At 40.6% G+C, this 26,151-nt stretch overlaps 1 protein-coding gene across 3 annotated transcripts in view; it reads right to left on the minus strand.

The window, feature by feature from the left end:
* CNTN1 (contactin 1) overlaps window positions 1-26,151 on the minus strand; it is a 432,672-nt gene that overhangs the window by 158,069 nt on the left and 248,452 nt on the right. For all 3 annotated transcript variants that reach the window (XM_073328045.2, XM_078851133.1, XM_073328043.2), the window contains 3 exons: window positions 14,629-14,755; window positions 8,308-8,480; window positions 3,167-3,262 (listed from right to left, as the gene is read on the minus strand). In XM_073328045.2, the coding sequence (XP_073184146.2) occupies window positions 3,167-3,262; window positions 8,308-8,480; window positions 14,629-14,755 (396 nt within the window). The remainder of the gene's footprint in view (window positions 1-3,166; window positions 3,263-8,307; window positions 8,481-14,628; window positions 14,756-26,151) is intronic.

The raw sequence follows: 26,151 nt of genomic DNA on the forward strand, positions 1-26,151 counted from the left end.
TAGCCCGCCAACCTCCCAAAATGGAAGATGACCATAAGCTATAAGGGATGGGACTGTGGGGTGCATTTCAGGTATAATTATGCTTGCTGAGGAGTGGGGAGTGGAAACACTGGAAAACAGGGCTCTGTGGCATCAGAGTTATGCTATACATATGCCTTCTGGAAATTAACCCCAATAAACATCACATTGCTTGCACTTCGAACTTCTGGTCGGCTTTCCAACTGCATGACAAGAACCAGGGGAGAGGGTGAAGGGAAAGCCCTCGAACAAACACATGGGGAGAGACAGGAACCTAAGAATAGCATTCACAAAAGCCAGCAAGTTGAGCAGGGAGCCACTTAAGATAGCCAGTAAGAAATGCTAAGGAGAGAGGTGGGACTTAAGATTCTCCCTGCTTGGGATTCACGGTCATATACCCTTTTCTAGGCTTAAATATTAATTAGTACAGATCTTCCCTTTCCCAAGAGAGTGCCTAACCATCAGGCTAGAAAGTCACTCTCCCTCTCTCTTTGGCCCAATATATACACAAATACAAAGGGGAAAAAGCTTCAACAGAAAAGATTGGAAGAGACCCACCTGAGAACACCCAATCAATCACTCAGTAGTTAGGGCATTCATGGGGATATGGGGGAGCAGCTTCAAGTTCCTGCTCCACATGAAGCAGAGTGGGGAGCTGAACCCATGTCTACTGGTTAAAAGGGGGGTGGCACCACCACTACCACCTCCTCCTCTTCTGGCAGATGTGTTTTGTTCAGGCCTTGATCCAGTAGGTGAACTTTCAGCATGCCGACCAGATTGGACCCTGTAGGTAAAGGAACTCCTAGTTTGTGAATTATGTTGGGGCTTAAGTGTGAACTAGGTGCTGAGTGTCAGGACTGATGTGGCTTTGCATATGCCCACCACAGGAAACTTAGGCACCTAGGGAGTTTAGGCACAAACTAATTTATGTGGCAGCTAAGTCGGGGTTCTGAGGGTCTAAATATTGGATTTAGGTGCCTAAAGTGTCTGTGAGGTGGTGCCTAAATCTTTTTGAGGATATGGTCTTTAGGCACCTAAGTCTCACTAAAAGTCAATGGGACATAGGCTCCTAAGTGAGTTAGGCACTGCAACACCTAAATACCTTTACAAATCTGGGACTTAGCCCATTAGAGGAGTGATCAGAGAGCTTCCTCTGAGGCACCACCTCATCAGCTGACTCACTAGGAACTAGCATCAAAATCTGTGAACTAGGCACCTAATACTAGGTACTCGGGTCCATAATTAGCTCATAGAACATGGCTATTTCTACCTCCTTGCATATACTCAATGCAGGATAACTTTTGGTAATTTAACATGATCTCCAGCAATCATTTATTGTATAAATAAAGTGTAACTATTTGAAGGAACACAATTGTTTTGATATTTCTTCAACAGATTTAATTAATGCTTTGGATATTAGGAAAATAAGAAACTTTGCATGTTCTCTATGTCCTTCTTGATGATGAATTCTCTATCAGCTAGAGAATATCTATTTTGGGGGGAGTTAGCGGTAATAGCAAGTTTCCTAAAAGGAAGCATAATTTAGCCTTCAAATACCAAATCATTGTCTAACTACTATCTGAGAGCATTTGTTTGCAGAGTTAATTTAAATTTGCTTGCTTTCAAACCTTCAGCTGCAGCTTTTCACGTGACAAGCGGAGCTCAGAATTGGTAATTACTGTACCAAATTAAAGAGACTAAACACAATTCAACGTTAAATTCATGTCAAACTTGAATTAAACATTGTTAAATAGTAAAATAGACAGATAGAAGAATTAAGACCAAGAAGAAAATATCCATATATTTCTTCTGTTTGCATTCTGTCAATATATAATCTTCTTAGAACAATAAATGATACCATGTAGTAAAGTTAAAATGTAATGGGCCAAATCCTGATCTTACTGAGGTCACTGATAAAACTCCTATTGACTTCAACAATACCAGGATGAAATGAAAATTATCATGTGAAAATTTTGGTTGCTGATTTTCCTGATACAAGGTGCTATGCTGTCCACTGGATAAGACGAATTGTCTTATCTTAGGTAGAAATCTGGCCCATCATTGCAGTATCTGAGTGCCTCACTCCTGTGGGGTAAGGAAATGCTATTACAGATGAGGAACTGAAGCACAGAGAGGTTAAGTGATTTGCCCAAGGTCACACAGGAAACCTGTGGTGGAACAAGGAACTGAACCCAGTCCCAGGTTACTGCCATAGGTAATGGACCATCCTTCCTCCCAAATTTTCAGAATCATAGAAATGTAGGACTGGAAGGGACCTCGATAGGTCATCTAGTCCAATCCCCTGTACTGAGGCAGGACTAAGTATTATCTAGACCTCTCCTGACACCTAACTTGTTCTTAAAAAACTCCAGTGACAGAGATTCCACAACCTCCCTACATAAAATTACTTGATTTCTTTTTAGTAATGTTATTTCCAATTTCAAAAACTGTTTGTGAATTCTAAAATTAATTTGTACCTTATTGCTGTCACCATATAATTGAAGCCTTAGTTATACACAGTACAACATAATTTTCACTCAGCTTCTATTAGTCTTGCTTTATTGTTTATTCCATATCACTATAAACACTTTTAATAGTTTATGGACAAATTGATGAGAAAAACCAGCAATGTTTTGTGTGCATCGGGCTTTTCTCTTCTAGTTTGTACATTTGGGAAAATTTCTCCTTTGTCCTGTTCATCTACAAACATGTTGCCTGAAACTGACCTAGTGGATTTGAGCTTGGGAAAAAAGTTACTGCTGTTTATTTACATCTCATATGAGTCAAGAAAAAGCCCCTTTCTCCATACGTCCATGAAGCAAACAAGACCATAGGTTTCGGGGGGAGGAGAGGAATATAATCAGAGACTTTATTTAATTTTAACTAACTGAAGTATTAACAGTGTCCAGAAATCTTTGTTCATTAACTTAAAGGGCTCAGTCCACTCTCCGAAGGATCAAAAAAACCTATCAGAAGGAATAATTTTTTGCCTTTCTTAATGCATGCTTAATTTAAACTACACTGTATATACCAACAATATCTTTATCCCATTTATTAGATTTAAATGGAAAATATCTTAATCATACATATACATCCTATCCCTTCCATACTATAGGGATTGAAAATCGTGTAGTTTCAGTTGAATTACCTGGGTAATGGTAAGGAGGCTCGCAAAGAAGCACTGCTCCAACACCCTCCCGTACTTTCACCTCATAGCGTTCCTCTGGTGGAAATGTATCAAGGTCTAGATTTAAAAAAAAAAAAAGAGAAAATATAAAGCTTTTTCAGTGTTTAAGGATTGTTTTCTACATTCGGATTTACACATACAGCTCCTTTAGAGATGAATGTAGAAATACATCAACGTTTGAGACAAAGTGCAGGGCCATACAGCCTGTTTTGTTTGCTTTAATCCTAGAATCACCAACTGCAATGGCTCTGCCTGTCTAACCCCTGCAGTTTGCAACTGCCCATAAAAAAGAAAGAAATGTTGACTTTGGCTCTGATTCTCAGGTCCAGGTGAGCTGCATTTAGAGCCAGAACCTAATGATGGGTAGGGCAAAAGTGACTTCAGAGAATTTTTCATTCTCCCAAACGAAGGGCTGTCCAGGAGGCCAATTCAATGCCTGTTGTAACTTGGAGCATCCCCATGGCTTCCCCCAAGATGAACCAGGCTGTCCCTGCCTCATGGGCTATTCCAACAGCCAAGGACTGCTGGATGGCAGAGTGGTCCAGCTACGTATCCTATGCCAGGGGCTTTGAGATGGGGGCACAAAGCCAGCTGGGCGATCCTCAGCTGGCTGGCTGAAACAGCTCTATGGCCACTTTGTGCCAGTGGAGCAGTGCAAAGGGTCTTCTGTAGAAGGGCCAAGTATCAGACCCTTTTGAGTTACACATTGCAATAATGGTGGCCACAATTATAAGACAGTGATGGTTTGATTGCATGTCAGTTACGGATAGCAGATTTTATTTATTTATTTTAAGAGTGGTACCTACAAGCTGGGCAATAGCTCCCTTCTTGTGTCACTTTCATTGTCGTATCTCTTATCAAATTAGACTGGGGTAGGGACTGTCTCTTTTACTAAGTGTTTGCATAGCACAAAGTACAGTGGGAGTGGGGGAATCCAGAATGTGTCTTCTAAGTGCTAACACAGTCTAAATAAATAATAATAAATATTAAAAGCTGTACACAATATCCTTCCCATCAAAAGCCAAAGGAATCATCCAACCTAAATTCAGATTATTTCAACTCTTTCCTCAGGCTGCTATTTCCAGGATCTAACTACAACTTAAGTTCATGAGTAGCAAGGCAGAAACAATAACGACTAATCAGGATAGAGATGCATACACATTTACACAAAAGGACATCAGTATGGTTTATGAGCTACTGTAACTGAGAAGACAGTAGAATAAATACTGTACACATAGCAGAGGGACATCAAAATAATAGGGTAAGAGGAGAAGTAGATCTTTTCAGTGACTGCTTGTAGGACAAACATCATAAAGGAAATCTCTAAAGACCTATGCTATTAATATATAAAGAGGGTATCTCTTCAAATGTCTGAACACCACACTCTCTTGATTCACCTTCTAGCTCACAACTAATTCAACCAATTATTCTTATTTATGTTTGGTTCAGTATGGATTCAGATATTGTCTGAACTAGATTTGCAATTAAATCTGAGCTAGTTAAGAACATAAGAACAGCCATACTGGGTTAGACAAAAGGTCCATCTAGCCCAGTATCTTGTCTTCCAACATTGGCCAATGGCAGGTGCCCCAGAGGGAATGAATAGAACAGGTAATCATCAAGTGATCCATCCCCTGTTGCCCATTCCCAGCTTTCTTTCTGGCAAACAGAGGCTGGGGACACCATCCCTGCCCATCTGGCTAACAGCCATTGATGGACCGATCCTCCATGAACTTATCTAGTTCTTTTCTGAACCCCGTTATAGTCTTGGCCTTCATAACATCCTCTGGCAAGGAGTTCCACAGGTTGACCATGCGTTGTGTGAAAAATATACTTGTTTTTTTTGTTTGAAGACTGCTGCCTATTCAAGCATATTTCTTTGACCAGGAATTGAATCCAAGCTGCGGCAGCAAGAGCACCCAGTCCTAACCACTAGACCACCAGGGAGGACATACATTCTTAAATTGGCATGGCTTGGAATGAATGTACGTATGTATTCATCTAAAGCATGAAACAGATGTCTTTCATTTGTCAAAGAGGACTACTCTTATCAAGCAGCTGGCCATGATATTTCCTTCTGACTTCACAACATGGGATGATGCCGCCAAACTGTTTTTTTCCTGGCTGTAAAATTTCACAATTTCTTGTGAGGTTGCCACTGTTTTTCATTCCCTCTTTCATCTTGGCATACTGCAGTTATAAATCTATTATAGTGATTGTAAAAACTACTAGTGCTATCCATGAGTGGAAAATATAAAACAAAGTGATTACTACTTTGAATATGGCCAAAGTATGGTTTGAGGAAAGAAAAAAAAATCTAATGGTCATTTTTAAAATACTTACTTTAATAATTTCCAGTTAAAATAAGTAAATGCCTAACTTTATATCTGGACTTTTTATTTATGCTGTGTTTTCGATAAATTTGTGAATTTTAGGAATAATCACCACAAATTAAAAAGGCATAAAAAAGAACAGGCAATTTAAATGTAAAAAATAAAATTAGGTTTTTACTGAAATAGAACAGTCTGTGCCAGGGTGTACAGAGATGTCTGTTCAATTACTGATCTATAACTGCACAGTTTCTTCCCACTTATGAAATGCCCCGAATGCTGATTGGCTCTGAGTGTCTGATTTGCAATAATAACTATCGTTATTACTCAATAATTATGAAGAATGTGAATCCTTGAACTCTAATTGGAAGATATCCATTGTGAACCAGAACGCAATAATTTGTAAAATCACTTTATAGTTATAACTGTACAGTGATTATGGAAATGTCTTTGCTTGCTCTGTTTGGCTACGACAGTTCTTCTGCTATGATTTGGCTCCTGTTATTACAATTTTCAATCTGTTTTCCACCAAAAAAGGAGGTGGTTCAGCTTCTGACTCCCATCAGCATAAGCCAAAAAAGCTCCACCACTTGACATGAAAGAAGAAAATTCCCCAGAGCAAAGGAAGTTGGTGTGGGTGTGTGTGCGGACACACAAATATGTGCATGCATGTGTGTGGTAACAGCTGCTAGCGAAAACCTTTTTAAAAACTACTTTAAAACCTTTGATTCATTTCTCTCCTGGAGACCCAATTCAGCCCCACTGAGATCAATGACATTTTTGCTAATGTTTGCAGGACTGGACTTTTCAGTTTACCCCCACCTTCCTAAGAAGCCAGCTTGGCTTTTGTCCCAATGACCATTTTATTTGAGTTTAAGATGGTTGTCTTCACTATGAACATCTCTTCCCTTTTCTCCAAAGTACAGATATTGAACATTTTTTGAATTTCACCAGTTTTGTGTTTTTTTTGCAGTTTTATAGAACGGGCAAGTCAATGAAAAAAATTAAAAAGTTTTTCACAATTATTTTTAGCATTTTTGAATGAGCTCTATGCCAAATATGGTTTTGAAACAGAAGTATATCACAGTTATTGTGGTGGTGGGGCGGGAGAAGAGCTTTGCTGACCTATAGGGAGACAGGGGAAGGGGAAATAATAAAACAAAGGAAACAAGAGACAACAAAGTTTTAATGCTTTTTTAAAAAACAGACTTTCAGCAGTTTCCTAGCATATTTTGGTTTCTGTTGTTTTCTTGATTCATCCCTATCGTTAGCATTTGAATATTTGCTTACAAAGTTCAGCATAACAATGCTCTGTTAACCTGGTATAAACTAGGGATGTAAACATTGTTTAAAAAGTTAACCGTTTAAATGATTAAAATCATATAATTTAACTGGTTAACTGATTAAAGGGAGAGGGGCTGGGGCTCCTCTGGCCAGCCGGGGGCTGGGGCTTACACCTCTTTAAAGTGAGACAATTGCTTCACTCCAAGTCTACAGCCATAGGCATCTGCAGTGTGAACTACTGGAATGCATGCCACTCCTTTGACATTAGTGGGAATGCCTGCCTACTGGCTAAATTCACCTTCATTACAGAGAAACTCTAATCCAGCCTTGCGTTTCTGCTAGAAAACGTACTGTGGAATATTTCTATTTAAAATACAGACCACACTTGCATCCAGACTTATGTGAAAATCCATGAGTCTGGCTTCATTTTTAAATCTTTGGTCCCATAATATTAAATTTATTTTCACAAAACATTACAACCTGGGGTTTACATTAAACCTCTTAAACCACTGATATTATTCACTAAACGTGAAATACTGACCAGTGCAGAGAGCGATCATAAGGCCTGTGGAGCACTTGTCTTGCCTAAGCCCTTAATATGGGGATTAAGTGGTCCATAGGGCCTTATGCAGGATCTCTGCACGAGGACAGATTTCACCCTGTGTTTTTAATGTACAAAATATTTCCAGGATAATATCATTTTAAGGGGGAGATAAAAAACAAACAAACAAAAAACCCTTTTTTCTCCAGATGATAAAGTCTAGCTATTTATGTTACCTAGGTACATCCATTTTAGGGTGACCAGATGTCCCGATTTGATAAGGATAGTCCCAATATTTGGGGATTTGTCTTATATAGGCGCCTATTCCTCCTACCCACATCTCAATTTTTCACACGTGCTATCTGGTCACCCTAATCTTTCTCAACAAAATACCTGTTGCTGACAATGTGTGTGTGGAAAACACTAGCTCATAATTGTCTGAAGTTGACAGAAATGCCCTCAGCACGGCCTTAAATGTGGCATAAGGATTGCAGCATTCTTTTCACTATAAAATGACACATCATCCATCTTCAAGAACTTCCAATCTGTTTTGACAAGGATGACAGCTGACCTTCATCATGTGAACCTATCTGTCTCTCTCTTCTGACAACTTCCCCATGGGTTCCATTGTGTCTTAAAATTAGGACACTATATGCCTCAAGATTGTGGGAATTCCCCCTCTCTGGTTAAACAAGCTGTGTGACCCTCTTTGCAGATATAAACTTAAGGCCTTTGAGATGGTTGTAATGCCAACAGCAGGATGAAGAGTATAAGCTGCTTTAAAAACTTACTACTTGCTGGTCTGTCAAAGAAGGCACTTTATACCATTTTCACAGAGTGATACAATGCAATGACTGTAAAATGCTGCAACAATAATACAGTGAAACATTGACCATTTAAACCTAATCAGTATGTACTTATCTGTTTTAAAGTTAACAATTGCTTACATCCAAAACTTAGAGTCGCTTCAGCGCTTCGGACAGTTCCAAAGATATTCGATGCTATACAAACGTATTTCCCAGCATCCTTTGATTTCTCTGGATTATTGATAAGAAGTCTGCCTCCCACGATACCGTAGCGATCCTTTGTTAAATCAATATCCCAGTTATTTAGTTTCCACCTATTAAAAAAAGAAAAGATGATGTGATGGTTGCAAAAAATTATTTGCAAGAAAACTCTTCCTATGTGGGTTCACAACTTGCTACTAATTGTAAATAACTATGATATTATATTCATGTATTATGATAAATGGTTTTATTTTAATTTTCCTCAGACAAGGCTCTCAAATTTGACCTGCCTGAATGGCATATAAACATGATGTATGGCAGAGTAGTTGTAGCCATGTCTGTCCCAGTATATTAGAGAGACAAGGTGGCTGAGGTAATATCTTTTAACAGAAGTTGGTCCAATAAAAAATTACCTCGCCCAAATTATCTCTCTAGAAACATGATGGCCAGTCCAATTTGCAAGGTGAGAAGAACCACCATCTGTGAGGTAAGACTGAAAGAGTTATACGGGGGTGAAGGTGGGGGTCAAGTAGCTCAAGAAAACACCCACGGTGCACCCTTGGAATATGTAACAACAGAGTTACTACCTAATCTCTACCAGATCCTCCCCCATTCACTTGAGGATGTGTAGGCCAAGGAAGTTACTTCAGGCATAAAGTATTAGTAATGCCAGTGAAAAGAGAGTCAGACTTGTTCTAACACTGCCATTTTCTTAAATAACAAAATTGCTGGGGACTTCTACCCTGACTGCTGGACGAATGACTAGGGCACTTTGCATGGGAGACTGGGTGGGTAAATGGATGGGACAGCTCCTGCATTTGATTGTGCAGATGTGGCACTGCTGTTTTATTTCATAAAATACAACCACAAGAAGACATGAACTCAGTGGGCCAAATTCATCCCCGGTGTAACTCTACTCACTTCAGTGGAGTTTAGGGTGACCAGACAACAAGTGTGAAAAATCGGGATGGGGGTGGGGGATAATTCGAGCCTATATAAGAAAAAGACCCCAAAATCAGGACATTCGCCATAAAATCAGGACATCTGGTCACCCTAATGGAGTTACACCAGAAACGAATATGACCCAATACTTTTGAACTGCCTACACAATTTCATGGGAATGTATAGGTATTATTGTGTCCATCAGAGGGAGCCCAAAAGCTTGCTTGAAGGCAACGGAAAGGTATTACAAATAACTAGGAAATATATCATTTCATATAAACCTACGAAGTTCAAACTATGCACACAATTTCATATCAAGATCTACTGGCAAACAATACTTTTTGAAAATCAGATTACTCTCTGCTTGCTTCTTCAACAAAAAGAACTATTGAAAGGTTGTTTTAAATCCAGTTACCATTTGGGAAGTTAAAGTTAATTATGTATTGAAATTTGAAACGGAGAGAAAAATCGTGTGAAGTGGGTTTAATAAAAATACATCCCGAACAAAATCAAAACTCAGTAACTTTCAAACAAGAGGCTTTTCCATAGCAGCAGAAGTAATAAATAATAATAATAATTGTAATAAAATCTTCAATTATATTCATGGGAATTAAAAGATGTTATTTCAGTCCTGTGAGGGAAACCACATGTAGACATTATTAATACATTATAAAATATATGCAGAAATATACAAGGGTAGCTATCACATACATAGTTTAAACTACGACAAAACAGACCAGAACATTCTTCACAAACTGGAATCTGTGGCGAATCAGAAGAAAAAGTCATAGTAAACATGTTCTTCTGAACTTGTTAGTTTGAGGTCAGTAGACGGTCATGTTTCCTCGATCCAGCTTGAATTTTTCTTTTGTGTGAACACAATATTATTTATATTCCTTTGTAAAACATTTGTATTTTCTTTTGGAGCATACAAAAGCCAGTAGGAGAACACTTCAATCTGCCTGGACATTCTATAACAGATTTAAAAGTAGCTATACTTGAACAAAAAAAACTTCAGAAACAGTCTTCAAAGAGAAACAGCAGAACTAAAATTCATTTGCAAACTTTAACACCATTAATTTGGGCCTGAATAGGGACTGGGAGTGGCTGGCTCATTACAAAAGCAGCTTTGCCTCTCCTGGAATTGACACCTCCTCCTCTATTATTGGGAGTGGACTACCTCCACTCTGATCCAATTGGCCCTGTCAACACTGGTTCTCCACTTGTGAGGTAACTCCCTTCTCTTCATGTGTCAGTACAATAATGCCTGCATCTGTAATTTTCACTCCATGCATCCGATGAAGTAGGTTCTAGCCCACGAAAGCTTATGCCCAAATAAATCTGTTAGTCTTTAAGGTGACACCGGAGTCCTTGTTGTTTTTGTGGATACAGAATAACATGGCTACCCCCTGATATTTGTAAAACAAGGTTACTTTAAAATTAAGTATCATAAAAATAGACCTTAACAGACTCATTCAAAATGTGCACAAACCATACCTGCGTAACCATGGGATCTTATTACTGTAAACATTCTCTCCTCATGCAGTTCTTCGAGCTGATCCCAATACTACAAATACTTATGAGTAACTTTATGCACAAGAAAAAGTCCTATTTAGTTCAGTCGGACTTCTCATATGCTAAAAGTTTCTAAGGAGTGCAGGTCTTTTCAAGAACCATTGTTACACTCGTGTCACAGCTAAAACAAATTGTAAGCTCTTCAGGACATGGAACACTTTTGTATTTGTTCTGTAAAGTGCTCAACACACTTTTGGGTGCCATATTAACAAAAATGTGGGGCTGTGTGACCTCTATGCCTATATCAGAAGCTGGTGGCTCGGTTAGGGCCAATCCAGATGGAGGTAGGAAGTCTAGAGACCTAGAGAGAGCAGGGGAGGGACAGCCTAGAGAAGGGCTCTCTGCCAAGAAAGCTAGCAAAGCTCTGTACTCAGAAAAAGCCTGTATGGAGGCAGGATATGGTAGGACTCTGGATGCTGTGTATTTGAAAAACCGGAGGAGATAATATTTGAAGTGGACCCGAGAAAAACAGGTCAGTTGGAATCTTAGGGCGGACAACCTCTGGCTTAAACCCCTATTGTCAGAGGTCTGAAGTAGAGGGATGGCACTTGTCACCTTTGTGGTGCCACCTTTCAAGGTGATAAGGCAATTCCCTGAAACAAAGCTTAGAGGCCCAAGAAGGACATAAGGATATTTGAGCCCCATGGAAGGGTGAAGGATTGCCACACTTGGAGACAGGTAGTATAGACAAACTCCTGCATAAATAGGGAAGAGACCAGCATGCACCTGGAGAGAAGACCAGGAGAGCTAAAAATTGAGCTCAGGGAAGGACTGAAGGTTTTGTGTTGGACTACTGTTTATCTCCAAAACAGAGTGGTTGAAGGCATCAAAGTGACCAAAAAGCCTAAGGAAGACTGTTGGATAGACAGGAAAATGAAGACATTGTTCTGAGGTAACTATACCAGCAAGTAAGAATGCTGTTGAATTATGCTAACTGCAAATAAGTAAAAAAAATCTCAGCAAGAAATACTCAGATCTGTTATTGAGTGGAAAATAAGGCTGTCAAGCAATTAAAAAAATTAATTGCAATTAATCACGCTGTTACACAATAATAGATTACTATTTATTTAAATATTTTTGGGTGATTTCTACATTTTCAAATATATTGATTTCAATTATAACACAGAATACAAAGTATACACTGCTCAATTTATATTTATTTTTATTACAAATATTTGCACTGTAAAAAACAAAGGCAATAGTATTTTTCAATTCATCTAATACAGGTACTGTAGTGCAATCTCTTTATCATGAAAGTTTAACTTACAAATATAGAATTATGCACAAAAAATAACTGCATTCAAAAATAAAACAATGTAAAACTGTCAGGCCTACAAGTCTACTCAGTCCTACTTCTTGTTCAGCCAATCACTCAGACAAACAAGTTTTTTTACATTTGCAGGAGATAATGCTGCCCACTTCTTACTTACAGTGTCACCTGAAAGTGAGAATTACAACATAGGCGTTTGCATGGCATTGTTGTAGCTGGTGTTGCAAGATATTTAAGTGACAGATACGCTAAATATTCATATGTCCCCTCCTGCTTCAACCACCATTCCAGAGGACATGCGTCCATGCTGATAACAGATTCTGCTCAATAACGATTCAAAGAGGTATGGACCGATGCATGTTCATTTTCATCATCTGAGTCAGATTCCACCAACAGAAGGCTGATTTTCTTTTTTGGTGGTTCAAGTTCTGTAGTTTCTGCACCAGAGTGTTGCTCTTTTAAGACTTCTGAAAGCATGCTCCACACATCATCCTTCTCAGATTTTGGAAGGCACTTCAGATTCTTAAATCTTGGGTCGAGCACTGTAGCTATCTTTAGAAATCTGATATTGGAACCTTCTTTGTGTTTTGTCAAATCTGCAGCAAAAGTGTTCTTAAATCAAACAGCATATGCTGGGTCATCATCCGAGACTACCATAATACAAAATATATGGCAGAATGCGGGTAAAATCATGGAGCGGGACACATACAATTCTCCTCCTAAGTGTTCAATCACAAATTTAATTAATGCATTTTTTTTTAACAAGCATCATCAGCATTGAAATATGTCCTCTGGAATGGTAGTCAAAGCATGAAGCAGCATATGAATGTTTAGCATACCCGGCATGTAAATACCTCGCAATGCTGGCTACAAAAATGCCATGCAAACACCTGTTCTCACTTTCAGGTGACATTGTAAATAAGAAGAGGGCAGCATTATCTCTTGTAAATGTAAACAAACTTGTTTCTCTTAGCGACTGGCTAAACAAGTAAGACTGAGTGGACTTCTAGGCTCTAAAGTGTTACATTGTTGTGTTATGGAGTACTATTATGTAACAAAAAAATCTACATCTCTAAGTTGCACTTTCACGATAAAGAGATTACACTACTGTACTTGTATGAGGTGAATTGAAAAATACTATTTCTTTTGTCATTTTTACAGTGCAAATATTTGTAATCAAAAGTAATATAAATTGACCACTGTACACTTGGTATTCTGTGTTGTAATTGAAATCAGTATATTTGAAAATGTAAAAAAAATCCAAAATATTTAATAGATTTCAATTGATATTCAATTGTTTAACAGTGTGATTAAAACTGCAATTAATTGCAATTAATTTTTTGAGTTAATTGCGTGAGTTAACTGCAATTAATCAACAGCCTAGTGGAAAACCTACATTCCCCAAGGTGTTCACCACATCAGCTATCCTGCTGGTTTGGACTTTGAAGAAGTCCTAGGGGTGAGGGGGAAAAAAGCCCTATTAGTCTCCACCATCACCATACTATAAGAATGCAAGAACTCTCTCTGTTACGAAGGATCAGAATCAGAATGAATTGTCCAGCCCCAGTGTTCTAGTCTCCTCTCAAGTTCTCCATTTATCATAGGTATTTTGTATAATCAAGTGATTTGCAAGGATGATGAGGTGAAAATGAACTTCTGGTAGGTACTGTGTTGATGGTACAGTACAGTAGATGATCATAATCGTATTATAGACATTGACAGAATAGCTCAGTGACTCAACTGTGTCTTCCTTCATACAACTCTTGACAGAAGACTAATTCTGTCAGTTTGTGAGAGCAGATGAATGAAATGGGTCCCTCGCCTTGAGAGGACTTAGGAGTCTCTCCCTACTTTGAAGGAGGTGCTTATCTGACCATGACAAGAATGTAACTACCATGCTCTCATGACAAAAGATAAGCTCCAGAGTGTGTCCTTTGATGTGTGTTGAGCCTATTGTAGAGACCTATGGAAGACATGAGATCCTACACTTGCACAAAAGAATCAATCATCATGGACTGGTTCATTAAGAATATGAGGTTTATTATGACAGTGTTCATATCGCGAAACTCTAGACTAGCTGGTAGAAACATTTAAAAAAAATTCCATTAAAAAGCTTCTCATGTCTAGGATGACAATGGTGTCCCTGATTTTGACCGACAGGAAATGAAGGACGGTCTCCAAAGATCACAGCTAGGCTCCCAAAAACAAATTAAGAAACCTGAAAATGTTTCATGAAACACAATTGATATTTTCTGTCCAGGACTTCTCTAGACATCATTGCAAGCATAAGGAAAACTGTCTTCTTAATGAAAAAAATGCACAAACTTCAACTCGTATGCATCTAAGAAGACTGTATAGCCACCTGCTAAACTATTCATTCATTCATAATCAGCAAATTATATTTGAAATGTGAAATGAAATGGGTCTGAAATGCCTGGCAAGCCCTGTAATTCAAAACCAAGCTAAAGGTTTACTTGTAAGTTGGAAAAGGGATTGCTCGAGCTCTGCAGTTCATTGAAACTTGTCCATCTGTAGATTCCTCAGGGTAGATGGTATCAATGGGTTGCTCCTCAAACACTGGGCCATATCCTTTTCCATCCTCTGAAATAAAAATATATGTTCACAATTAATATGTTAAGAAAGTAAATCTTACATAAGAATATAAGAATGGCCATACTGGGTCAAACCAAAGGTCCATCTAGCCCTGTATCCTGTCTTCTGAGAGTGGCCCATGCCAGGTGTTTCAGAGGGAATGAACAGAACAGATAATCATCTTGTGGTCGCACCCATGCCGCGTCTCCCATTCCCAGCTTCTGACAAACAAAGGCTAGGGACACCATCCCTGCCAATCCTGGCTCATAGCCATCAATGGACCTATCTTCCATGAATTTATCTGGTTATTTTTTTAACCCTGTTATAGTCTTAGCCTTCAGAACATCCTGTGACAAAGAGTTCCACAGGCTGACTGCACTGTGTGAAGAAATACTTTCTTTTGTTTGTTTTAAACCTCCTGCCTATTAATTTCATTTGGTGACTCCTAGTTCTTGTGTTATGAGGAGTAAATAACACTTCCTTGTTCACTTTCTCCACACCAGTCATGATTTTATAGACCTCTACGATATCCCCCCTTAGTCGTCTCTTTTCCAAGCTGAAAAGTCCCAGTCTTATTAATCTCTCTTGAACCAATTTACATCATCCACACCTATTAATTTTGTATTGATTTTCATTAAGAAACAAACAATAAAAAATACAAAAGGCACACCCTTTATAACATGCTGTGTGTGTGGATGCTATTGGTTTGCTAGCCCTAAAAAAATGAAGTTCTGCATGCATCAACAAAACAAGCACATCATGGACATCAGTGCTGGCTTCCCTTCACTACTCTTCTCTGGGTCATTCTTGCCCTGGGGTGAAGGAGAAGGTAATTTAGATTCCATTTCCATTCATTTCTTACCCTCTCTGCTGACATTACCAACTAGGGTGACAATTAGTGCCAGGTCTGATGGAGGTATTTGTCATTTGGAGATCTGTCGACTAGGAATGCATTTGAGACCAACTCATCTGACATAGGCCAACATACTGCCAGCACTGATAGTGAGGACATGTGGGCTGGGACAAATACAAACGAGTGACCTAAAGCTGAATAGTCCCTTTTCCTATGATCTACAGAACACCAAGTTTTCATATGTATGGAATGAATCTTTACTGTACAGATAAAAGACTAATATGAAAGAGAATGAAGCTGAGCCTTCCTCTCCAAATCAAATTGCTCTCCTTTTATTCAGGCCCCTTGGAAAAGAAAAATGATGTTGCCACTTTGATGTAAGATGCTGCAGGCAAAGGTAAATTTATCATTGTATATTCAATTAAATCCCCAAAAAGCTGTTAAACGAAAGTTAAAGTTGATGTGATGGGAATAGGTTACATTCATGCTTGCACTGAAAAGTCAAGATTCACATGTTAGGAAATTCCAGAATTAAGGTTCTCTGAGCAATTCACATTTTTAAATAGCTTCATCCCCCAGGCCCGTCCTCCTCCTGAGCTCCTGACCTCTTCACCTTGCTCTCTCTTCCCCTCCTCGCTCCCTGCATTCAAGTCAGGCTGCTTTCTCCCTCCTTCTCCACATTGTCAGGGCACCAGCAGGGGCTCTTAGTTCTGGTGACTGATGACGCAGTGGTCCCCAGCTGTCGGGAAGAGCAATTGCAGGGCATTCCTGTCTAGCCCCTGCAGCCCTAGGATGTAGCACGCACAGGGCGTATGTGCATTCCATAGTCTGCAGTATGCACATTTATATGCTCTGGTGGAGAGCATGCTCAGCGCAGGTGGAATGTTAAGAGATTTTAACTGACAAACTCTAATAAGTCTCTAATGAGAGAATGTGAACTGATATTTTTCAAAGTGTTATAATTGGCTAAATGTAGCTAAATTTTCATGGGTACAGCAAAAGCTGCAAGCCAGATACCAGGGCCACTTCCCAGCCGAACAAAGTTCTTGCTCCAGAGCATGGAGTTGCTACAGCTTCTCTACTAAATGAGAAAACTGAATGTAACTAAAATTTCAGCTAATAAATTAGTATCAGCTATTTCATTCATTCCATAGGTTGATAAAAATTATGTTTCTATAAAACAACAAAAAGTCCAATAATACACAGATGGTATTTTTGTTATTCCTAATTCCCACATTTTTGGGCCAATATTTTTATTAGAAAAATATCTGAGATACTGATAAAGAGCTTGATCCTAGTCTACTCAAATTTCCATTGCCTCAACTGGGAGCAGCTCCAAAGAGGTACTACATGCTGCAGCGTGGTCATGCAAATTCATTTATAACAACATCCAGGTAAGGAGGAGAGAGAATTGTCACAGAAGCAGAGGAGAACCGGAAAGATGGCGAGAGCAGCTGAAAAATGAATTCCTCTCTTTACTTTTACAGCATACCACTATTTAAAATTCATGTATTATTAAACCACATAAATATATCTTATACTGTAACACAGACAACAGGTATCTACTGATAGTGGGAGGCACAATTTAAAGGTTCCCCCCCAGCACACACCCTCTTATGCTCAGCGGCCCTATTTGCAAACCCGAGAGGTTAGCTCAGTGGGGAGAGGCAGCAGCAAAAGCAGTGGCTCTCCCTGCAGCTCCCAACTATTTTGCTGCTGCCTTCCCCCGTTGACGAGCCCCAGGAGCTGCCATGCAGGGATGGGAGCACTGCTGGCAAAGCCTGGCAGAAATTGGGGGGGAAGGGGGGACACGTGGGGTCACCCCCCACCCTCAAATGCTTCACCTCTGAACTGTAAGCTCTTTTGGGTAGGAACGAAGTGTGTGTATAGGGCCTATAGTAATTGGGCTGCAAAGTTGAGTGAAGCTTCTGGGAACTTCTGTAAACAATCACCTCCACCAACAAACATTCAACCATGTAGTATACAGTGGCAGATTAACTGTTTCTATCTTGGGATTCAGATGATGTTACAACTTACTTACAAAATACGCCATTTCATATTTCGTGATTTCACCTGCACTCATTATTATACCATAGCAAGTGACTGTTTTGAACACCTTCCAAATATGCTATATAATGCCGACTCTGTTAGCATACATTTTGAATTCAGCTCCAGTTGATTGGGTTAGGAAGATCAGATGAGCAGGATACAAATCAAGAGAGGTAAATAATGTGAATATTTAATTCTCCATTACAAGCTGAGTGTGAACCAGAGATATGCAAACAGCATGAGTACTCCAGTATGATGAGGCTGCAGTGGGACTGGAGGATTTTGAGGGACTAGAAAGTCATACTTCAGATGAGACGGTCGGGAGCTGCAGGATCTCTCCCACCACTTCTGGAAGCCCCCAGAGCTCAAACGGCAAATGTTTGTCTATATTTTGAGATCAAGACATAGTTGATTGGGGAAGTGAGAAGAAAGATCACATAAGGGACTGTGTGTCTAGGAGGAATGAAGGAAGAGATGGGCACAGTGGAGAACTCAGGGATGAGACGGTAGAGAGGTCTTGTCTATACTGGTTAAAAATACAACTTGGAATTCCTCACTGGTGCAGCCCCAGAAAAGGTAGCACAGATGGAAGCAGGGCTCCATTTAATCCTACTCTGAACTCTGATCAGACTTATATGAAACAACTGGAAAAAAAATGCTTGAGCCCTGTCTACACTACAGCTACCAAGGGAGCTGCACTGATAATGAATTACAAGTCTCATTTTTTTGCCAGTTAGATGTAGGAGAGGTGGAAAGAATGATGTATTAGAGAGTTAGTGAACAAGACCTACTGTCTGAGGGAAAGGAAAGAGGAATGAGTGAGGAAGATTACATATATGTGTTTAGGATGTTAACTCAAGGCTGAGAAAAAGCTAATAGTTTAATAAAGACTATTCTTCCCTACTAAACTGAATCATTTATGTAATATTCAATAAAATACTAAATCTCTAAATGAATAAATGCATTTTTACTTTAAGAATCCATTTCCTAAAGAGACAAAGAGAATTTCAAATATAACCAAAATGTTGCATCCGAGAGATCTATACCACATTTGACCCAAGAATAAAAGAATAAATACTGTACTTCTCATATAAAAAAATTTACATACAATTTGGCTTCACTCACATCCCATGCTTTGCTCTTCATGATATTTATAAACTGGGAGGAGTGGTAGATACGCTGGAGGGGAGGGATAGGATACAGAAGGACCTAGACAAATTGGAGGATTGGGCCAAAAGAAATCTGATGAGGTTCAATAAGGATAAGTGCAGGGTCCTGCACTTAGGACGGAAGAACCCAATGCACAGCTACAGACTAGGGACCGAATGGCTAGGCAGCAGTTCTGCGGAAAAGGACCTAGGGGTGACAGTGGACGAGAAGCTGGATATGAGTCAGCAGTGTGCCCTTGTTGCCAAGAAGGCCAATGGCATTTTGGGATGTATAAGTAGGGGGTATAGCGAGCAGATCGAGGGACGTGATCGTTCCCCTCTATTCGACATTGGTGAGGCCTCATCTGGAGTACTGTGTCCAGTTTTGGGCCCCACACTTCAAGAAGGATGTGGACAAATTGGAGAGAGTCCAGCGAAGGGCAACAAAAATGATTAGGGGTCTGGAACACATGAGTTATGAGGAGAGGCTGAGGGAGCTGGGATTGTTTAGCCTGCAGAAGAGAAGAATGAGGGGGGATTTGATAGCTGCTTTCAACTACCTGAAAGGGGGTTCCAAAGAGGATGGCTCTAGACTGTTCTCAATGGTAGCAGATGACAGAACGAGGAGTAATGGTCTCAAGTTGCAGTGGGGGAGGTTTAGATTGGATATTAGGAAAAACTTTTTCACTAAGAGGGTGGTGAAACACTGGAATGCGTTACCTAGGGAGGTGGTAGAATCTCCTTCCTTAGAGGTTTTTAAGGTCAGGCTTGACAAAGCCCTGGCTGGGATGATTTAACTGGGAATTGGTCCTGCTTCGAGCAGGGGGTTGGACTAGATGACCTTCTGGGGTCCCTTCCAACCCTGATATTCTATGATTCTATGATTCCTCGATGCAAAATAAACATATTTAGCAGTGAAGGAGTTTCCATTTAAAAGACTTGCAAATAGTATTATGAGAGATGCATTAAGTTTAAAATTACATACTAAATATTCTAAATAAAAAAGATAACAAAGCTATTCATCATGTAAATCACTTACATTAATAAGTGAGAAATAATCTCACTTTAGATATGTACATATTATTTCTCTTTCACAAGTTAACCAAAGATGCAGAACTCAGCCAGCTCTCCACTTGCATAGAGTAATGTGGGTGATATCATCCATTGAGGACCTCCATTGGAGGGAGAGTCTATGGAGAGGTCAGGTAAATATGTCATACAGAGATTTTCAAGGTTCCTCATTTAATAATTTATTGGAATGTTCCAGGGAACATACACGACAGGTTGTGACACTGCTAGCATACAGCATGCTATGGCATCACATGATTGCCCATTGGGCAAGTTTGATATTTCTATTAAAAAAAGTCAGGAAGGGGTTAACGAACTTCTGTGGGCACAATCAGCCCAACCTGGTACACGTGTGAGGCTTGTCAAACCAGGAAGGGGTGAGTCTTTAAGACAGAAGATCCAAACCCAATCCAGGATTGCACTTTGAAGTGAGCAGAACTAGAACACAGAGCTCTCTAGTTCCAGAGGGCAGGGGCCACTTACTGGTGTAAGCAGTGTCAGGATGAGCTCCACCCTGACATCTGGTGGTGAGGTGTGGCAAGTTGTGGAAAAGAACTTCAGGGGCCGATCTCATTTGCATAGGCACACCCACCACACCTAGAATGAGACCATAGCTGCCCAAACGGTCACTTTGGCTGCTGTGGGATCCCCAGTGTCTCTGTTATTGGGGCAGGAAGAATAAATTGTTATTACCCTGATTATGGGAACTGTGCTTGGAACTGTACGTGGCCTTTTGTTACGATGGAGGGATTCACCATCATCTAAGTAGCACTCGCTAGGCAAGGGTCATGGGTTCCAAAACTGTGTGAATGGAGAGAGGCTGGGGACAAGTATTAATACTTGGTGGCATGGGCCCCTTGGTGAGGGCCTTACATGCTGATTGCACTTCCTCCTCTCTCCACTGTGGAATATCAGAGCTAATTTTGATTTCATTAGAAGTCTAGTTATAGGCTGCTGAGCTCACTTTGGGCTGACAGTGCACCAGCACTGGGGCTCCCCTACTACAAGCTGAATTCACCTAAGAGCTGAAATCACTGAGTGTTGTGTTAAGTAGTGGGGGAGCCTGAAGATATATTGTGGAGCAGTTTGCGGGACGGCTGGTGAAGCAGTTCGACACGGAGCAGTGTGTGGATGGCAGGAGCTGCTTGTGGGCCGTGGAGCTGAGTGAAGGAGTTCGTGGGGCGGCTGGCGGAGCGGAGCGCAGCTGAGCGAAGGAGTTCGTGGGGCGGCTGGCGGAGCGGAGCGCAGCTGAGCGAAGGAGTTCGTGGGGCGGCTGGCGGAGCGGAGCGCAGCTGAGCGAAGGAGTTCGTGGGGCGGCTGGTGGAGCGGAGCGGAGCGGAGCGCCGCTATGGAGCTATGGGGCGGTCAGCTTCAGATCACGTAAGGTGCCTCTTACCCCCGTCCCATTTCCACCCAGGTTGGGAGGTAAAGCTCCGCCGATAAGCTTTCGAACTCTGGGGCTGCCCTGACCAGGGACAGAGACTTTTGGGGCATTGGACTTTTGGGGTTGCTGGACTCAAGAACCAAAGGGAAAAGGGCATGCCCCAATTTGCCTGGGGTGGGGTTGTTTTTGCTCATGGGTTGTGTTATGAATCCGGTTGGTGGTGTTTCCCCAACATAATGCCACATTGTTTCTCTCTGTTATTAAAAGACTTTTGCTACACTCAGACTATGTGCTTGCGAGAGGGGAAGTATTGCCTCTTGGAGGCGCCCAGCGGGGGTGGTATATATTTGTCCCAGGTCACTGGGTGGGGGCTCGAGCCAGTTTGCATTGTGTTATTGGAATGGAACCCCTAGATATTGAACCCGGCCCTTGTTGCTGCCAACTCTGACGGGCAGAAGGGTTACACTGGGAAAATGTTAAAGAGCTGTTATATTTAGACCCAGCAGAGAAGGAAATAGACATAGGGAAAACTGATAGAAAGACAGCTATCGCCTGTCGTGACTTCATTGTTCTGGTCACAAAATAGAAACTAAAATGAAAGTAAAACTCTGCACTGAGCTCAGAGAACCTAACCATTTAAAGCGGCAGGACATCACGTTCCTCCACTTCCGTTTAAAATACTTTCCAAATACACACACATTGTCATTTACATGGCTACCGAAAACACTGTATCAGCAGTTCTCAAACAGAGGTCCAAGGCCCCCTGGTGGGCATGAGTAGCCGCCCAGCTCTGAAGGCAATGCAGAAGTAAGGGTGGCAATACTGTGACCCCCTTAAAATAATCTTGCCACCGCTCTGCAACTCCCTTTTGGGTCAGGACCCCCAATTTGAGAAACACTGGTCTCCCCCCATGAAATCTGAGAAGTGTAGGGTAAAAGCACACAAAAGACCAGATTTCATGGCCTGTGACATGTTTTTCATAGCCGTGAATTTGGTAGGGCCCTAGGCATAAGTCAGGGAAACACTGGGTGTCTGAGCTTACCTGATGAAACAGCACCCCAGTGGCATTTTTGTTTTATCTACTTAAAAATTGTGAGGTTAACTTGTGAAAGTTGTAGAACAGGAAAGTCAAATCTAAGTCCTGCATTTTTAAAGAGATTTTAAAATATGCTAGGTTTTCAGAGTTGATAAGTTTACAGTTCTTCATTCAAAAACACACCAATTAAACATTGTTACTGTTAGTATTGGAGCTTCAGGCTGGTGCCAACTTTGCTTTCATTTACTCCAGCATAAGCTGAGGCTGGTCTACACTACAGACTCAGGTCCTCACCCTGAGCCATTCAGCTATACCAACCAAACTCTTGGTACAGACAACGCTATGTCAATGGGATGGCTTCTCTCGTCAACATAGCTACTGCCTCTCGGGGAGTTGGAGTACCTACACCAGTGAGAGAAGCTCTCTTATCAGCATAGGTAGCGTCTTCACTAAACGCTAAAGCAGTGCAGCTGCATCGGGGAAGCTGTGCCGCTGAAGTTCTGTATGTGTAGACAAGCCCGCAGAGTAACTCCAACAACTTCAACAATCTGGACATCTGTCAGCAAAGAACTCATCTGAGACCAAATCATTTCATACATTGCAAGCCAATAAATTGACATCACATGGTAGTGAATTTTGCTCAGTCCATATCTAAGCTGCATGTGAACCAGTGACATACAGCCATTAGGTCCCAGTGACATTTTCAGTAAAGGAGTTTCTGATTATTATTATTATATATTATTAAGCACCAATAGCTTGCAGTTACCCAAGTGAAAATGGCCTGGAATCATAGAATCACAGAATCATAGAATATCAGGGTTGGAAGGGACCTCAGGAGGTCATCTAGTCCAACCCCCTGCTCAAAGCAGGACCAATCCCCAACTAAATCACCCCAGCCAGGGCTTTGTCAAGCCGGACCTTAAAAATATCTAAGGAAGGAGATTCCACCACCTCCCTAGGTAACACATTCCAGTGTTTCACCACCCTCCTAGTGAAAAAGTTTTTCCTAATATCCAACCTAAACCTCCCCCACTGCAACTTGAGACCATTACTCCTTGTTCTGTCATCAGCCTATATTGATGTATGTTAGAATCTTTGTCTTTTTTACAAGAAAAAATGTGCAGACAGCCATGGAATCAACATCTATTTTCATACCTCATTTCATATTGTATATACTGGTCACCACAAACCTACTGCACAATCTGAATTTCAAAAGGCAGTAGCTGAAAACCTGCATTACAGGAAAAAACTTTCATATTGTTCAAAAGAAATACCAACAGTGCCAGGCTTTGTCATTTCACCTAAAATATGTTATTTTAATAACAGAACTCATCCTCCTGGGAACTCTGAAACTTTGTTTTTACTTATTCTTAATGTGTATGGCTACATTGTGCCTGTTAAGCACAGCCCAGAGTATGGGGCAGTGCATAGCCAGACCACCCTAGGGGAAACACTAAAGCGCATGAGCACATGCTGTCACGGCCTTACAGGGGGCTGCTTTCACTCACCACTGCACTGGTCTTGCTCTACAGGCTGATGCAGAGGAGAGCAGGACCATAACCCTACACCTCTCTGGCAAATTGAAGCACCATGCACCCACAAGGGCGGAGGAAGGGATGCAAGGATTGCAATTTTGCCTAGCCTTTACACAGGTTGCATGTGACAAATGGAGTGGAAGGCTCTTTCCATCCTCCTCCAAAATGCATACCCTTACATGGCATTCAGCAGAACCTGGTGCTTCTCAGCAATGTCTTGTTCTCATTAACTGCTCCCTTTAATCCCTGATGATTCAGCTGATCCACAGATTCTTTTGCAGACTTCCTGCTTCAGATATTCTTAAAGCAGCTCTACTTGTTTGTTTTTACACCGTTAGTAATTTGATCTTGGAAATCCATTTTGGCCTTGCAATTTCCCTCTTGCTTATTACTGCCAGCTGTATTTTGTACTCATACTTGTTGGCTTCACTAGGTTAAGATTTCCAAAATTTGAAAAAAGATTTGTTTGGCTCAAATAACCTCTCAAACTTTGCCATTTAGCCATATTAGTTTTCTACTGGCTTTCTGTATGTTCAATGGCACAGAAGTCTTCTGAGACTCTAATATTTTTTTTAAGTTTTTTAAGTTTAAGTTTTTCCAATGGTCAGGATTTTACTTCTGATTTGGCGCTTTATGACTAACTTCCCCATTTTATTCACATCTCTTTTTCTAAAGTTTGGTGTCACTTTTTTGGATCCCTACTTGCCCTCATCCATGTTGAGCCTAATGATATTCTCTTCACTATTTCTTAGTGCAAAATAGAGTAGTAAAAAAAAAAAAAAAAGGCAGCAAAAGACTGGCTTTGCATGATCATTCATTCTGTTCTCCATATGAAGACTTTAACAATGAAAATATTTACATACTGTTTAGTTAGTAGGCAATTATACTAACCAGACTATATATATAACCTTGTTCCCAAAATCTATTTCAGTAGACAAGGAGATGTGTAAATAATTTCTGTCTTCAAGGGGACAGCAAAGATTTAGTCTCTGCTGCATCACCATCCATCCCAATCACTTTCAGCCAAGCCAATTTATTTTATCTTCAGCTAAATTAATCCTTACATGTATGTAATTTAGTTTTGAAAATCAATTTTATTCACCGATTAAGGATAATGCCATGCAGTAAAGCTATGATTTATAATTATACCAGCCTATATGGTGTGTATCTTATGTGCACGTCCCTGTGTGCACGAGGGGGCAGAGTGGGGGAAGCTGGACGTATACCGTAAAATACTAGCCTCATCATTTTTATATTTCATAGTGGGATGTACTGATGAGACTGTTTTCCCACAGGGAAATTTTTTTAAAAAAAAGCCTTTAAATTCTAATCTGAAGTTTTCCTTTGTCTCATTGATAGTCACACAGATTTGGATACTGCAGCTGTTTTTTTACAGATGTTTGACACTGATTTATGCCAACAGCCTTGAAACATAAAACCCTTTAATTGTCCCTTTTAATGTATAATCAGGGCTAGTAGCACTCTATGGTATCTCAACCTAGGGTGATGAATGCAGCATAAAACCCAGCAAGGTTAGATAGATAATGATAAAATTATGTTAGATAGACAGAAGGAAAGATTCTGCTCCCTGCTGTGCTGTTGTAAATGCAGAGTCCAAATCACAGATTTTGGATTTACATTTCTGCAACTGAAAGTAAAATCTCACCCAGATGCCTCCAGCTGTGCTCCCAGAATGGGGCGCTAGTGGCTTGCATCCAATCTTTGGCAGTGACTACAAATGTGGGAGACTGATACTGAGGTATTCCCACCACCTCCACTGGCAACTGCATAACAAAGAGGCTATGGGAAGTATATTTTCTACCTCTCCTAATTTGATGCCGATCCACAAGGAAGAGAGCAGTGGAGGCCCATTTCTACTACTGCTGTGAAATCCAGTTATGATGATTGCTTTAATTTGTATTACAGCAGTGCCTAGGAAACCCAATCAAGAATCAGGGACCCATTGTATAGTCATGCAACAAAGACAACAGTCCCTGCCCCAGAGAGAGGATTCGTCCATTCCTATGCAGCAGAACGGCACAACTGCAGTCTCTGCACTCCCTGGAGTGCTTGGACTCCTCCCCACATCATTTGCTCCCTAGGGTTTCGGACATCCCAAAGGGTGCAGAGAGGAACAGGGATGAGGCAGAGCCATGGCCCCATGTGTATGCATTTCCTCAGCCCCAGAGAGCTCTAAGCAAAAATCTTTTGGTGGGTGCTGTTACCAATTTAAACATCTTTCTCCATGGACATGGGGTAGAAATCTACCACATCGTCATTTCAGCGCCACACTTGGGGACATCATTTCCTTTCAGATGATTTATCAGTGAAT

Source organism: Lepidochelys kempii, chromosome 1, assembly GCF_965140285.1.
Source record: "Lepidochelys kempii isolate rLepKem1 chromosome 1, rLepKem1.hap1, whole genome shotgun sequence".
Classification (NCBI taxonomy): Eukaryota; Metazoa; Chordata; order Testudines; family Cheloniidae; genus Lepidochelys; species Lepidochelys kempii.